The 15554-nt window shown below is 49.3% G+C and overlaps 1 protein-coding gene across 6 annotated transcripts in view; it reads right to left on the bottom strand.

The window, feature by feature from the left end:
• ablim2 (actin binding LIM protein family, member 2) overlaps positions 1 to 15554 on the bottom strand; it is a 647794-nt gene that overhangs the window by 218776 nt on the left and 413464 nt on the right. For 2 of the 6 annotated variants that reach the window (XM_085961814.1, XM_085961859.1), the window contains exon 13: positions 917 to 1027. The exons of the other annotated variants lie outside the window; for them this stretch is intronic. In XM_085961814.1, the coding sequence (XP_085817940.1) occupies positions 917 to 1027 (111 nt within the window). The remainder of the gene's footprint in view (positions 1 to 916; positions 1028 to 15554) is intronic. 6 annotated transcript variants of the gene reach the window in all.

Below are 15554 nucleotides of genomic sequence, written 5' to 3'. Positions count from 1 at the left end.
ATTGATTATCATCGCCTTTTCAGGATTGAGGGCCTTTCAAAATCCTCAACAATACCTCCTGTATCTGTAAAATGCCCTTTCTCTCTTCTCTCTCTTTATCGTCTTATCTGTGTTCTCATGTTAATTGTGCATTAGTTTGCTTTATCCTTTTATTACCTCCACCCCCTTCCCTGTATTTTCATTTTATTTATATGACTTGCTGCTACAGCTGGTGTTAATATCGCCATTATGTAGAGAATGACTTGTGCCATGTTGCACTGGTGGTGGAAAAAAAGTGCAAACCTCACTATATTAGCACCGCTGCACATTGCAATTATAAAATCATGCTCAGCATGTTACAAATGTCTGGAGCAAATCAATCAGATTCTTCAAAGCAAATAATGACGAGCAGAGGTATCAACTGGTCTTTTCTACAGCTAATTTGGAAACAATTAATAGGGTAACGTTTAATCACTGGAAAATCAGGTGTGCTGCAAACTTGGTGGACTGATTTCTGCACTTAATTCTCTGATGCACATTCCCTCTGAATGAGGCCACATGTCAAAGAGTGGAGCCCCATAAAATTTACCTGAATACATTAAGAAAAAATATTTTATAATGTCAGTTAGGACTTGAAAATTGGGCTGCAGTAATGACTCAAATTTACTTAAAAACACTACATGATTTTGTAAGGTTAAATATACATAGCACTAATAGTGAAAAACAGCTCTGCAATGCTACTTTGGTTTGCAACAAAACTGTTGAATTAAATGTGGTAAAAGGATATTATGATGCAAGATTCATTACCAGATATGTGTGCAATAATTCCTGAGACAATATACTGACATCAAGTTTGCTATACAAACATGCATAGACCCTATCTCTTTGGACAGGCACAGAGTGGTACATCTTGACAAGCTCAGCACGTGCATCTTACCTTTGAAATAAGGAACATAGTTAGGTGTAAGAGTGGATGGAGGGCTGGAGTGTGTTGACAAGGAGCTGTAACTACCAGTATGCAGGGAATGAATACCAGCAGAGGTGAGCTCTGAGCAGAACAAAAAGGATGCAAGTAAAGAAAGAAAATTGTTTAAATGTACTTGGTAATAAGGATTGGTAGTGAGATTGGTTCTGATCTTTCACACCCTTCTTATATAATATTCATCCCTTTTAGATTTTCTTCTGACATACACCATTCCTTAGAGAGTGAATAAATTGATCTCACCCCGGCATCTACCAATACTAATACCATGGAAATGCATCTGTGTGTCAGACTCTCCCTCTGTCTTCCTCGTTCCCCTAAAGAAACATTTCACCTCCATTTGATGTCTCCCCCAGTGACCCTCGTTGACATTGGGAATTGTAAAGAACTTGCATTTATATATAGCACCTTATCATGTCTCTCAATAACATTCCACGGCACTTCACAAACAATTAATTACTTTAAGGTGTAGTCACTGGTGTTTTGTGGGCAATACAACTGCCATTTTCCACACAGCATGGTTCCACTAACGGCATATGAGCGGAATGACAATTTGTTAATTTTTTTTGGTGACAATAGTTGTTAAAAGGAATGTTGACCATGACACTGAGTGAACTCTCTGCTATCCTTTGAAAAGCACCAGAGGATCTTTAACATAACCTGAATCAATGGAACAAGCAGACTGGGCCTAGGTTTAATGTTTCATCTAAAGGATGCACCTTCCACAATGCAGAACTCAGTACTGCACTGATGTGTCAGCCTTAGGGCCTCAAGTCCTGGAGTGTGGCTTGAATTCACAATCTTATTGACTCAGAGGCAAGAGTGCTACAAGCTGACACAGTAGGTGAGAATCTGCATTTTACCACAATGTGACAGTACTGTAATAGTGTGGAGGGCGAATTCATGGAATGTATACAAGATAGTTTTCTAGATCAGTATGTTTATGAATCAAATATGGAACAGGCTATTTTAGATCTAGTATTGTGCAATGAGAAAGGGTTAATTAATAACCTTGTAGTAAAGAGGCCCTTGGGGAAGAGTGACCATAATATGATAGAATTTTATATGAAGTTTGAAAGTGATTTAGTTAAATCCAAAACTAGGGTCTTAAATCTAAACAAAGCAAACTACGTAGGTACGAGGGGCAAGTTGGCTATGGTAGATTGGGAAGCTACATTAAAAGGTATGACGGGAGACAAGCAATGGCTAGCATTTAAAGAATTAATACATAATTTCCAACAAATATACATTTCTTTAAGGCACAAAAACCCCACAGGAAAAGTGGTCCAACCGTGGCTAACAAGAGAAGTTAAAGACAGTATTAGATCAAAGAAAGAGGCTTATAATGTTGCCAAAAAGAGCAGTAAGCTTGAGGATTGGGAGGATTTTAGAATTCAGCAAAGGAGGACCAAAAAATTGATAAAGGGAAAACAGAATATGAGAGTAAACTAGCGAGAGACATAAAAACAGACTGTAAAAGCTTTTATAGGTATGTAAAAAGGAATAGATTAGCGAAAGTAAATGTAGGTCCCTTACAGGCTGAGACAGGAGAAATTATTATGGGGAATAAGAAAATGGCAGAGAAATTAAACAAATACTTTGGCCGCAATTTTCCGAGTGGAGGCGGGTTCTAGTCGGGTTGGCTGGTCAGCGGGTTCCGGTCCCACTGCCGGTTTAATCTGCTCTGCATTAAGTATTTTCCCTTAACTAGGCTTAGTAAGCCCGTCGTGCGAGTTTCCCGGTCCAATTAGCGGGTTCAGGTCTGCTGCTCCCCTCTGCTGACGTCTTCCATTCAGCTGCATTTAAGGGGCCCATGCAGCCTTGTGATTTTTCCTTAATTTTCTGATGCTTTTCAGTGTGGCAGATAGAGAGATAAGTGGGTCAAGATCAAAGGCCTCTCCAAGATTTGATGATGACTCCCTCCATTCTCTTGTGGAGGGAGTGAGAGGATGCAAAGAGGTTCTGTTCCCCTCCAATGGATGTAGGAAGCCTCCTCAGCAAAGCACAGCAGCCTGGTTGCAAATTGCTGAGGAGGTGAGTGGCAGGTCTTTGTGCTCATGCACCTGGGTTCAGTTCCGCAAAAGGTTCAATGACCTGCTACACTCAGCAAAAGTGAGTATAACATCACACTTACCTTCAATCTGCTCCCCATCTCCTCTCATCACCAGCACTCTGCATTGTCAACCTACTCCTGCACATCCCAACTTACCCTTACATCCCTTGCACCCTTAACCATCCCTTTCTCTCTATGAATCACTCCACCATTCTACTATGCACCCCTCACAGTCGCTATCACTATTATGCAATGGCAACAACTAACAATGCACAGGGAGGGACCTTGGCATTGGCACCTCACACCATCTTTGTCTCCCTCTAAGCATCTATGCTATGGATTCTCTACACTCACTCCAACATTCTCGCTGAAACTCCACTTGTCTCCCTCATTACAGGAAAAGAGAGCCCGCAAAGGAGAGAGAGGGGCAGGACAGGAGGAGGGCCACTTTCCTTGGCGCAATTCACCACCGCTGAGGAGGCTGCAATCGACATCGTCAGAAGTGCTGAAGAGCTGGGAGTGGGGGATGGAGAGAAGAGCGCAGTAGAGTAAGCTGGTGACAGAATACATTTGCAACCCTCTCATTTAGATTGCATGAGTGACTGATATGGCATATGGGCCTAGAAATTCATTGTAGCCACTTTTGGGGCGGTAAAGTTGGGCGGCCGCTAAAGTTTGCGCCCGCCACCAAATCGAGGCCACTTCTCCGATATTCATTAGCTTCGCCCTAAGAGTTTGCTCGAGCGCTAAAACTGGCGCTGCACGCCTCTCTTTAGGCGCTAAGCCGGAGGTGCTGAGCGAGAGCGCAGAGGCCGGGCGCAGCGCAGGTGCGGCCATCTCGTGATTGACAGCAGACACCCTGGCGCCGGCCAGCTCTTAAGGGGGAAGGGTCGACTTGGTCTGCTGCCACGCCCTGGATAGTGGAGCCCTCCAGCTAGGCCTGAACACTGCTGCTGGACCCGAATAGCGCCTGAAGCCATGCAGAAGGCCCGTGAACGAGCGCAGCGCTTCTCAGAGCGTGATCTGAGTGTGCTGGTTGGTGGTGTGGAGAAGAGGCGCCATCTTTTGTACCCGGACAATGGCAGGAAGGCGCCGGTCCGCGTCTACCGGAGAGCCTGGAGGCATGTCGCCAGCAAGGTGTCAGCCAACAGCGAGGTCCCCAGGACCGGTGTCCAATGCCGCAAAAAGTTTAATGACCTCACTCGGATTGTCAGGGTGAGTACCCTTTCCAGTGTCCTCCTCATCCTTGCATGTGCACCTCACATTATGGGCAAAGGGACCTGAAAGCCCTAATGGCCAGCCCTCATCCAGCAGCTGTGGGACAGGCATGAACATCAATTGCACATTCTGCAATTAACACACTGGCCAAGCTATTCCACCATGGGAGGCAGTGCACACAAGATCAGGGCGACACACTGGCCAGGCTATTCCACCATGGGAGGCAGTGCACACAAGATCAGGGCAACACACTGGCCAGGCTATTCCACCATGGGAGGCAGTGCACACAAGATCAGAGCTACACACTGTACTTAGAGGCCGTCCTTTCTCTTGCAGGCCAAGCTGGCCAATAATAGGAAGAGCCGGACTGCGACCGGGGGAGGCCGACCCCAGATCCAGCCGCTCACCGAGCTGCAACATCGCGTGGAGCGCATCATGGGTGGCCGGGTGATTGGCCCCGTTGCATGTGGAGATGCCGACCCTGTTCTGGGCACAATGTTTGGACCTCTCTCGTCCCACTTGCGCATCAGATCTACATCCTTTGCCACTGTCCGACCAATGCGCTGAATGCCACCACTCATGCATCCCTCGCTGACGCCCTCTCCTCACTCTAAAGCTACTCTTGTGCCTTCCTGCTTTCAGATGGTGAGGAGGAGGTCCCTGAACTTGCCAGTGACAGCCCCTCAGAAGAGGAGGAGGAGGAGGAGCAAGAGGAAGGCAGCCCATCAGGGGAACCCTCATCTGCGGCAACCCATGCGAATGTAGGGGACACGTCTTCCCTGGAGGGGAGCGTGGCGGAAGTGTCGGAGGGGAGGGGAGCTCATGGGACCTGCGGCCTGCAGAAACGCGGGAGGGGGGTGGAAGCTCAGCGGCCTTCTCCCCAGAGGGGGGGAAGGGTCGGAGGGGAGTCCAATTGCTGGGCCCAGCGGCGTCCAGCAATATAGGAAGGGTCGGCCAGCTCGGCGGCCTTCTCCCCAGAGGGAGAGTCCGGCCTCCAGTCCGGAGATGGTCTTCGCCGAGGAGATGGAACGCCTCGAGGACTTGTCCGCGGACTCGGAGCGCCGGCACACGGAGCTCATGGGGGTAGTGGCACGGTTGCCTGAGGCCATCGAGTCCCTCTCTCGGAGTGTCACCGACGTCGGGGCCTCACAGGCCATCAGTTTGGCGGAATTCGGGGCAGAGCAGGCAGCGAGTCGGGCGGCATTCGGGGCAGCCCAGGCAGCGAGTGGGCAGCTGATCAGTGGTGCCGTGCAGTCACTTGGTACTCTGATGAGGTCACTGAACAGGTCAACACGGGCACTCACTGCTGCCACACTCGCTGTGTCAGCCAGGCATCGCCAGGGCACCCGGCGCGCTGCAGCAGCACAGCGGTCTGTCCCTCGGCAGATTGGTGCGCATGCTGCAGTGCTGGCCCGGGCGAGTGCCAGTGTCTCAGGCGACCAGCGAGCGCCTGCCATCCGCCAGCTTGCCCCCATTCCTCCAGCCGCCACTGCCACTCCCCCAGTGGAGCTGCCAGGAGCTGCTGCAGCGACTGATGCTGGCCAGCCACAGCTGCAGCATTCAACAGCCGCCCGCTCGACGGCCAGACCTCGACTAGGCCGACCCCCAAGGGCATCTGCCGTCACGACATGTGCCCCTCTGGAGCCTGCCCCCAGCCTTGCAGCAGCCAATGGCCTTACTTTGAGGAGGAGCAGCAGGGCGGGCAGGGGCCACACAAAGATGGCCAAGGCATCGCCCTAGCGGGCCAAAAAGTCGAATGTGTGGCCAGTTGTGTTTGTTTTTTGAGGCCGAGAATTGGATGTTTGTTTTTTGAGGCCGAGAATTGGATGTTTGTTTTTTGAGGCCGAGAATTGGATGTTTGTTTTTTGAGGCCGAGAATTGGATGTTTGTTTTTTGAAGGCCGAGGATGTGATGTTTGTTTTTTACGAAGGCCGAGGATGACGGCCATTTTAGTTGCACTGTTTTGTTAATCCTCTCCAGGTTGTGGGAGCGAGTAATGTGTTTGAGTGTTTTTTGGGGGTTTCGTCTGTGATGTAAGAAAAAGGAGACTTACCATCAAGTAACTTTAAAGTAAGCTTTAAGTAACTTATAAACACACTATATACACAAGAGAGGTCTTTACCATGCCTCTGGTAGAAGCCTCTTACAATACTGAACAGACCAGTATTTATACCAGTCCAACAGGAAGTGACATATGACAGGAAGTGAGATATGTACACAGTTCATAGTTCACAGGAAGTGATGACATAACTTCCCGGAAGTTATCATTTTTATCACATTCTTCCCTCCTGCAGGATTAGGAGGCTGTGGTCTACCTTTTGGTCCGCAGCCGCCGAACAAGGAAGAGTCGCACCCGTTTGGATTCCCGTCGTAGAGGGTCGCTGGTCCGCTTACATGCGGTTGGCCATTGGTCAGAGTCTGTGTGGCCTGGATTGCCCTGTGAAGGGTCGGGGAGATCATGGCTTCGAGTACGAGCCCCAATAGGTTCAAAGTCGGACTGCCTCTGTTCAGAGGGAGGTGCAGAGCTGGTCTGTGGCGGATCAGTACTTTCATGCGCGGTACTGGGAGGGTCGCAACCTTGAGCACGGGGTTCTACCGGCACCAAGCTAGTTGGTGTCCGATCAGGATCCTGGAGAGGGGTACCCGATAGGTCCCAAGAGTTTCCTGGTGAAATGCCATCACCCGATGTCCCACTAGGTCCTGGTGGGCAGGGAGCCAGATCCCGTAATGATACGGTAGATTCTCGGCCGTCGGAATATCGTATGTTTGCATAGGTGGGGTTGGCATCGGTTAGTTCGACCTCGTCTACAAGAGGGTCATTTTTAGACGTCCGAACGTATCTTCGGAGTAATACAGGTCCAGGAGTAGTTAGCCATGACGGGAGTGATGTCCCATGAGATGAGCGACGTTGGAATCCAAAGAACCGCTCATGAGGTGTAGTATTTGTGGCTGTAGAAAGCAGGGACCGTATAGAGTGCAATGCATCCGGAAGCACTGTTTCCCATTGCTGGTCTGGTAGGCCCCGAGATCTTAAAGCGAGACGTACGGAATTCCAGATGATACCGTTATACCTCTCTACCTGCCCATTTCCGATGGGATGGTATGGTGTTGTTTTGCTTGTAGCAATTCCCCGTTCTGAGAGGTAGTCCTTGAGTTCCCTTGACATAAAGGATGGACCCCGATCTGAGTGAATATAAGCCGGCATGCCACAGAGAGAAAATACCTGCTCAAGGCAGCAGATTACTGTGGACGCCAGCATATTGGAGCAGGGGAAGGCAAACGGAAAACGTGAATATTCGTCGATCATGGTGAGCAAATATGTGTTCCGAGTTGAAGAGGGCACTGGGCCCTTAAAATCGATGCTAAGTCGTTGCAGCGGTTGGGTTGCATGTATGAGTATACCATCTGAGGGGCGGAAGAACTGAGGTTTTAATTCCGCACAAAGCCGGCATTCTGAGCATATTTTCTTTACATCTCCAGTGGAAAAAGGGAGATTCCGTGATCGTACGAAATGTAGCATGCGCGTAACGCCAGGATGACACAAACCATTGTGGACATCCATGAGAGTGGAGGATGACATAGTGGAGCAGAATGCCCGTGTGAGGGTGTCCGGGGCCACATTCTCCTTGCCAGGCCGATAGAGAATGGTATAACCAAAAGAGGCCAGTTCCATCCTCCAAAGTTGTATTTTATTATTCTTAATTTTGGTTCGTTTTCGATTATCGAGCACGAAGGCGACTGATCGTTGGTCCGTGATCAATGTAAAGTGCTGGCGAGCTAGAAAATGGTTCCACTCCCGTACTGCCTCGATGATGGCTGTGGCTTCTTTCTCAACCGGAGGATAATGTAGCTCGGCACCTTGTAAGGTCCTGGACATAAATGCTACAGGACGACCTTCCTGATTCAGAGTAGCCGATATCGCCACCTCCGAGGCATCACATTCAACCACGAAAGGGAGATTCTCATCGATGGAGTGAAGAGCCGCTTTCTCCAACTGTTCTTTGAGAAGGTTAAAGGCTGCAACAGCCGCTGTTCCCAGTGGAAATGATCTAGCATGCAGCAAGGGTTGGATTTTGTCCGAAAAATGAGGAATCCATTTAGCGTAGTATGCAAACAGACCGAGAGCCCGACGTAAAGAAGCCGGATTCTTAGGTGACGGGAGCTCTTGGAGCGGGCAAAGTCTTTCTGGGTCTGGCTTAATGATACCATTGCCTACGCAGTAGCCAAGGATGTTGATGGTCGGTTGCGACTCAACAGATTTGGATTCATTCAGGGTCAAATTACGGCGATGGAGGGCATCCCGAAATTTTTGGAGGTTGGAGTCGTGTTCCTGTTGATCGTGACCTGCAATGGTAATGTTATCAAGATAGGGAAAAGTGTCCCTTAGGTTTTCCTGCTTAACCAGGCCATCCATTGCCCGTTGAAAGACAGCCACTCCATTAGTAACCCCGAATGGGAGGCGACGAAATTGGTACAGCCGTCCATTAGCCTCAAAGGCTGTGTACTGCTTATCTGAGACCTTCAAGGGTAACTGATGATAGGCACTTTTTAAATCGTAAGTTGAGAACACTTTGTATTCGGCCAGTTTATTAACCATATCATCAATGCGTGGCAATGGGTAGGCGTCCAAGTCGGTATATTGATTGATGGTTTGCGAATAATCGGTGCATAGTCGCTGTTTGTGAGGTTTTAGAGGGTTCTTGACAATGACGACTTGAGCCCGCCAGGGCGAAGAACATGGTTCAATGATATCCTCTGCTAGAAGTCGAGAGATTTCAGCCGCAATAAAAGATTGGTCTTCCTGATTAAAGCGCCGCGATTTCGTTATTATCGGTTGGCATTGAGGCGGAATACTGGCAAATAATGAGGGTTCATCAAGTGAAGCTGCTGATAATGCACAAAATGGTAATTTAGACGGTATATTAGAAATAGTAAGTCCGGGTTTGGATCCACCAAACTCAATGGTGAGTTTCTTATGCTGTTTTTGGAAGTCCAGCCCTAAGAGGAGATCACTACATAAGTCCTTGAGCACTGAAAGTCGGGTGGAGGGATACATACGACCATGAAGTGTCATATCAACAACACAAAAGCCGGAGATTCTGGTATTAAGTGATGACTGGGCCATCGCAATTGCCTGGTCCGATGGGAAGACATGTAGTTTCAATTTCGCAACAATCTGTTTCTTAATGAAACTATCAGTACTTCCTGAGTCAATTAAGGCATCTAAGGTATGCCCTTTAATTGAAATTTTTGTGGCTGCATGAGACAGGTTCTGTGGGCAAGCAGCTGTAATTGGTGTCGTTGCACAGAGAGTGGCTAAAACTCTCGGTGTGCTTCTTCGGGAGAGAGCTCGAGAGGAAGCTTGATAGGTCCTAGCTGGAGCATCTTGATAGGCCCTAATTGGGGCAGTTCGGTAGGCCTTAGCTGGATTGGCCCTCGTAGAGGCCCTTGATAGGCAAACTTTAGCAAAGTGTCCTTTTTTCCCGCAATAACTGCAGATTGCATTGCGAGCAGGGCAGGTTTTCCTAGGGTGAAAAGCATCTCCACAAAAGAAGCATTCCTTCCTAGATTGCCAAGAGGCTGCTAAAGTGGGGTCATCCTCCTCTTCTTCATCAGAATTATCAGAATTAGATTCCCCCATGATAGGGTTCACCTGAGACCGCTTGAATTGTCTGGTTGCAGCTACAGCAGCAGATCGAGATCTGGGCAGCTGATAGAGGTCTGCATTTCTCTTTGCCAAATCCAGTGAACAAGCTAGGTCAAAAGCTTTTTGTAGCTCAAGTGTTTTACTTTCTAGTAGACGCTGGCGTATAAATGGAGAGGCAATCCCGCAGATGAAAGCATCACGAATCATTTCTTGGCGGTACAGCTCAGCTGAGGCTGCCTGAAAGTTACAATCTACGCTGAGCCTGCGAAGTTCTTGCAGGAATTCGTCAATTGATTCCCCTGGCCCTTGTCGGGCTGTGGCCAGTAGATGTCTAGCATAGACCTCATTTGGGGTCTTCGCATACAGTTTCTTAAGTGCCCGAATCACCTCTTCGTAATTATCCCAGTCATCAACATATTCGAACACTTTTGGGGTCACATAATTGACAAGTATCTTCAATTTAGCAGGAGCATCCGCTTTACATTCATCCAGAAAATTCTCAAAAGTACGATACCAATGCTTCCATACCCTGCCAGCTGCTGGTGTATTCGGGTCCAAGTCCAGACGAATAGGTCTAAGGATTTTCTCCATGATGGGTGGTTCCCTGGATCCTTAACTTCCGAGTTTGTCTGAAGGTCTAGTATTTGTCAGTGTAAATATTAAGTTACTTAAATTGATGTAAGAAAAAGGAGACTTACCATCAAGTAACTTTAAAGTAAGCTTTAAGTAACTTATAAACACACTATATACACAAGAGAGGTCTTTACCATGCCTCTGGTAGAAGCCTCTTACAATACTGAACAGACCAGTATTTATACCAGTCCAACAGGAAGTGACATATGACAGGAAGTGAGGTATGTACACAGTTCATAGTTCACAGGAAGTGATGACATAACTTCCCGGAAGTTATCATTTTTATCACAGTCTGTTTTTGGTTTTCATGTGGGAAGGGCCCTGAGTTTGTACAATAAAGCATTTTATTTATTAACATTGTCCATGTTTGATCTTTGAAGTGTTTGTTGCCTTAACCGGCTGAGGGCTTGCGGAGCGGCTGCAATCATGTTCTTTCATTGGCACAAGCCATTCCCTGACAGGGGGCCTAGAAGTGACGTTCAATAAGCCGCCGACGGGCGGCCCTTGGACCTTCTGCCTCCCTCCTGGGCTGGTACTCCTCGTCCTCCTCCTCCTCATGCTCCTCCTCCTCCTCCTGAGGTGGGGGTCCAACGTGAGGTGGCAGTGCCTGAGTCCTGCGGATAGCCAGGTTGTGCAGCATGCAGCAAATGACGACGAATTGGGAGACTCGCTCCTGCGAATACTGGAGGGCTCCCCCGGAGCGATCGAGACAGCGGAACCGTTGCTTGAGGGCGCCGATTGTTTGTTCTATGATGTTCCTAGTCGCTTGATGGCTCTCGTTGTATGCCTCTTCAGCAGGGGTCGTGGGCGCGCGGAGCGGGGTCATGAGCCAGGTACACAAAGGATAGCCTTTGTCTGCGATAAGCCATCCTCTTGGGTGAGGCTGTGCCTGGAACATGTCAGCCACAGTTGTCTGTCGCAGGATAAAGGCATCGTGGCTGCTGCCTGGAAAGCGGGCATTGACAGCTAGGATGCGCTGCCTGTGGTCACACACCAGCTGTACGTTGAGGGAATGGTAGCCCTTCCGGTTGCGGTAATCCTCGGCATGCTCCAGAGGTGCCCGCAAAGCCACATGCGTGCAGTCAATGGCGCCCTGCACCATGGGGAAGCCCGCTATTCTTGCAAATCCCACTGCACGCTGCTGCTGCTTGTCCAGGGTCATGGGGAAGGAGATGAATTGATGTCTCCTGCTGAAAAGGGCTTCGGTCACCTGGCGGATGCAGCAATGCACGGCGAACTGGGAGATGTTAGCGATGTCCCCAGCAGCGGATTGGAAGGAGCCGGTGGCATAGAAGTTGAGAGCCACCGTCACCTTCACTGCCACCGACAGAGACATCCTGCGCATCAGCTGTGGCTGCAGATCTCTGTGAAGCAGCTGGCAGATGTCTGCAACCACCTCCCTTCTGAATCGCAGCCTCCTAACACACATCGCGGCAGACATGGTCAGATAGGAGGACTGCTGGCGGTATACCCTGGGTGGGTAAGGCCTCAGTTGGCGACGCCTGTTGCCCCCTCTGCGTCTAGCCAGGGCTGCCACTCTCTCACGGCGTCTGTAAGCCCTTCTGGCATAAGGCTGAAAGTCAGCGTTGGCACCCAATGCAGCCCCCATTATATGCTGGCAAACACTGAGCTCTCAATGAAGGCAAAGATAATTGCTAAGCTCTGGCCTGAGCCAAAAATACCTGTCCTAGTGTTGGTCCAAACCAGTAAGCTCTCCTCCTTGGTCTCTCTCCAAAAAACCGTTGCACAAGAGTGAATGCTGCAAAATGGCTGGCCTTTATAGTGCAGGGTAAGTGCCCTTTAATTAGCGCTCCCCGCGGCCCGCCTCGGCTGTGTACCGTTCCACTTCACAGTCGTTAGGGCCGCCCGGTGCACAATGGGCCGGCGCGAGTGAAGTTCCGGTTCGGGGCGCACAAAGGGCGTTGCACTAGTAAATGACGTCATGATCTGCGCGCGCAGCAGGGCGCGCGCTAAGACTTTGCGCCGGCGCTAAATGTGTACTGAAGTTGGGGCGAGGCGCAGATCGTGCTGCGCCTGGGCGCTAAGCGCCTAGCGCTCGAGATCTACTCCTCCTAAGGCGCTAACGGCTGGCGTGCCCAACTGAATTTCTAGGCCATGATGTTCATACAGATTGAGTTCTGATCATCTGCGCAATGGGATGTGTTTGCTACGCTAATATCACATGTCTAATTCATGCCTTTACTTCCCCACAGGACCATCGAGAGCCCCCCTTCCCACTTTTCAGGAGGAAGAGCCGGAAGACTCCTCAGAGGAAGCTGCAGCTTCTGAGGGAGCAGCGTTAGCAGAACTGAGCGCACCCAGCACCAGTGCAGAGACGCACACCTTGGTGGGCCCGTTGCGACATAAAGTAGTGTCACCTGGTGTATCACAGCTCACAAGTGAGCATCAGCAGATGGTGGAGACAGGGGCAGCAGAGGAGAGTCCTCGTTGGAGGGCGCTGGCCGCTCCTAGCTCTGCTCAGCTGCATGTGGATGCTGTGCCTCTGGGGCCATCCAGAAAGAGAGCGGTGCTGGAACTTTAGGAACAAGTGCAGGAGTCTCTGACAGGGTTTGCAACCACAGTAACTGCGAGTGTGCAGAGAATGGAGGAGTCCATCTCAAACATGAGTAATGCCGTGGTGCACTCAATGGCGAATGTAGGTGCCGCTGTTAGGATAAAATTTGGTTTAGGGGATATAAAGGGGTGGGCCTCAATATTTGACCGGTATAATATGTCTGAAAGGTACCATTCAGTCTTGTTAGGCTGGAAAACAAACGCAAAGCACCATGGGATACTTGGCTATATTAACCCTTTTTAAACTAACATAAATAAATTTAGCTGACCAAAGACATTCTGAAGTGTTGCTTGTAATTACAACTTGGTGGTAACTGTTTAGAAAGAGCCTGTTCTTGGAAGAGATAAGAGTGCAAAGGCACAATTAAGGAATAGCAGCAAATAAGGCCTTGAAGAGTAGTCAGCCAGCTGCATAATTCAATGTGACTTTGTATTCATCCAGCCATGTCTCTGCTGAAAATACTTTCCCATACCAATAACAAGAATAAGAGCTAGCTCATGAATACAGAAGTTAGAATGAAGCCTCTACAGTCGATAAACTTCTTACTGATATATCCAGAGGGTACTCGAGTTCAAAGGACAGGCCTAATAGTTGATTGATTAATCATGTAAACCAATGAAGCATCAATATTCTCATGTATACACCCCCATTACTAATAAGTGGGTGTTGTCTAATAAACTGTATAAACTAAGCTGTATTACCACTTTTTCCCTTGAGAATGATGTCTCTAGCTAAGGGTAGCTGAGATAGTTCTCCCGTGTGCACTCGTAATAAAACTATTGATCTGGGTAACACCTGAGTCTGTTAGTTCTATTTTACCTTCCAGATTTTCCTCGCTTACAGCTGCCATGGAAAGGATGGGCAACCTCCATGGAGGACATAAATTGCCAGACGCAAATGAACAGTGACTCTTCTAAATAGATGGTCTGCAATGGAGGATAGATGGGCATCTATTGAGGAGAGGAACCAGAGGTACATGGACGTCCCTGTTATGAGGACTGTCAGTACAGAGATGGGTCCTCATGGCCCCACTGATGGGCAGCAAGGTGCTCTCCAGCTACTTGCTAGCAGTGAAGTGCGGATGACCCATGAGAGGGATGTTGGTGGTCGACAACAAGGAAGTGTGGGCTCCTCTCCAAGCGCTTACACTCCCATGCCACTGCGGAGCCCTCGGTCAGAGCCCCCGATTCCTCACCCAACTGAGATGGCCGTCTCAGCCCCTGCACAGCCGCAGGAGGAGCAGGCTATTGTGGAGCCCTCCCCGGCTCCAAAACCCAGAGGACGTCTGCCAAAGGTGTCGAAGCAGGCGCAGCATGGAAGTGAGCAAGGTGCCTCACAAATAGTCACAAGGGTAGTCACTTGGGTGTTTTGATATAAAACAAAATGAACATTTTCATCGTTAATTCAATTGTAATAAAGAGATGCGATGGCAAAGCTTCAAAGAGTTGGCCTTTGTGTGCTCAGAAATGGAAGTGTCACAGTGAGGGGTCAGGGTGCCTTTCATCTGTAATGATGGTGCTGAGAGTGATGGGAAGCCACAGTTTATTGTACAGATGCTGTATGGTGTGGTAAGAAGGTCGGCCAGACACTCATTTCCATGTGTTTGCTGCGTAAACTTACGCGAATCTGGCATGAATTAGTGCATCCCTTGCCTCACGGCCAGCATTGTGCTCACGTGCTGGTGGAACTGGCACATGCACCTCCGCAAGGTCTTCCTCCTCCTTCTCCTCCTACTCCTCTGAGGAGGAGGCTGTGCACTGAGCCACTTGTTCCTCAGGCAGTGGTAAGCCACGCTGCTGTGCGATGTTGTGCAGAGCACAGCAGACCACGATGATTCTGGAGACCCTGGCTGCTGAGTACTGTAGGGCTCCACCAGATCTGTCGAGGCATCTGAATCGCATTTTGAGCAAGCCGATGGTTTGCTCTATGATGCTTCGTGTGGAAATGTGGCTCACGTTGTAGTGCTGCTCAGCTTCGTTTGATGGCCTCCTCATCGGTGTCATTAGCCACGTCTTCAGGAGATAGCCCTTGTCTCCAAGCAGCCATCCAGAAAGTTGGGTTGGCGGATTGAAGAGCTGAGGCACAGTAGACTGCCACAGGATGAACGAGTCATGGCAACTGCCAGGGAACTTGGCACAAACATGCATAATGTTCTTCCTGTGGTTTAACACCAGCTGGACATTAAGGGAGTGGAAGCCCTTGCGGTTGACAAAAACAGCTAGGTTGTGATGGGGTGCCCTAATGGCCACATGTGTGCAGTCTACGATGCCCTGCACCCTTGGGAATCCTGCCATATTTGCAAATCCAACTGCACTCACAGTTACACTTGCTTCATCGGTGGAGAAATGGATGTAATTGTGCTACTTTGCAAAGAGGGCATCGGTAACCTGCGTGATGCAAGTGTGTGCGGCCGACTGGGAGATGCCGCTGATGTCTGCTGTTGATCCCTGGAAGGACCCTGAAGCAA

The sequence above is a fragment of the Somniosus microcephalus genome, chromosome 2 (assembly GCF_052327205.1).
Source record: "Somniosus microcephalus isolate GS21.2 chromosome 2, FLI_Smic_1.0, whole genome shotgun sequence".
Taxonomy (NCBI): Eukaryota; Metazoa; Chordata; class Chondrichthyes; order Squaliformes; family Somniosidae; genus Somniosus; species Somniosus microcephalus.
The sequence above is the reverse complement of the archived record's forward strand: the minus strand, read 5'-3'. Positions and strand labels throughout refer to the sequence as shown.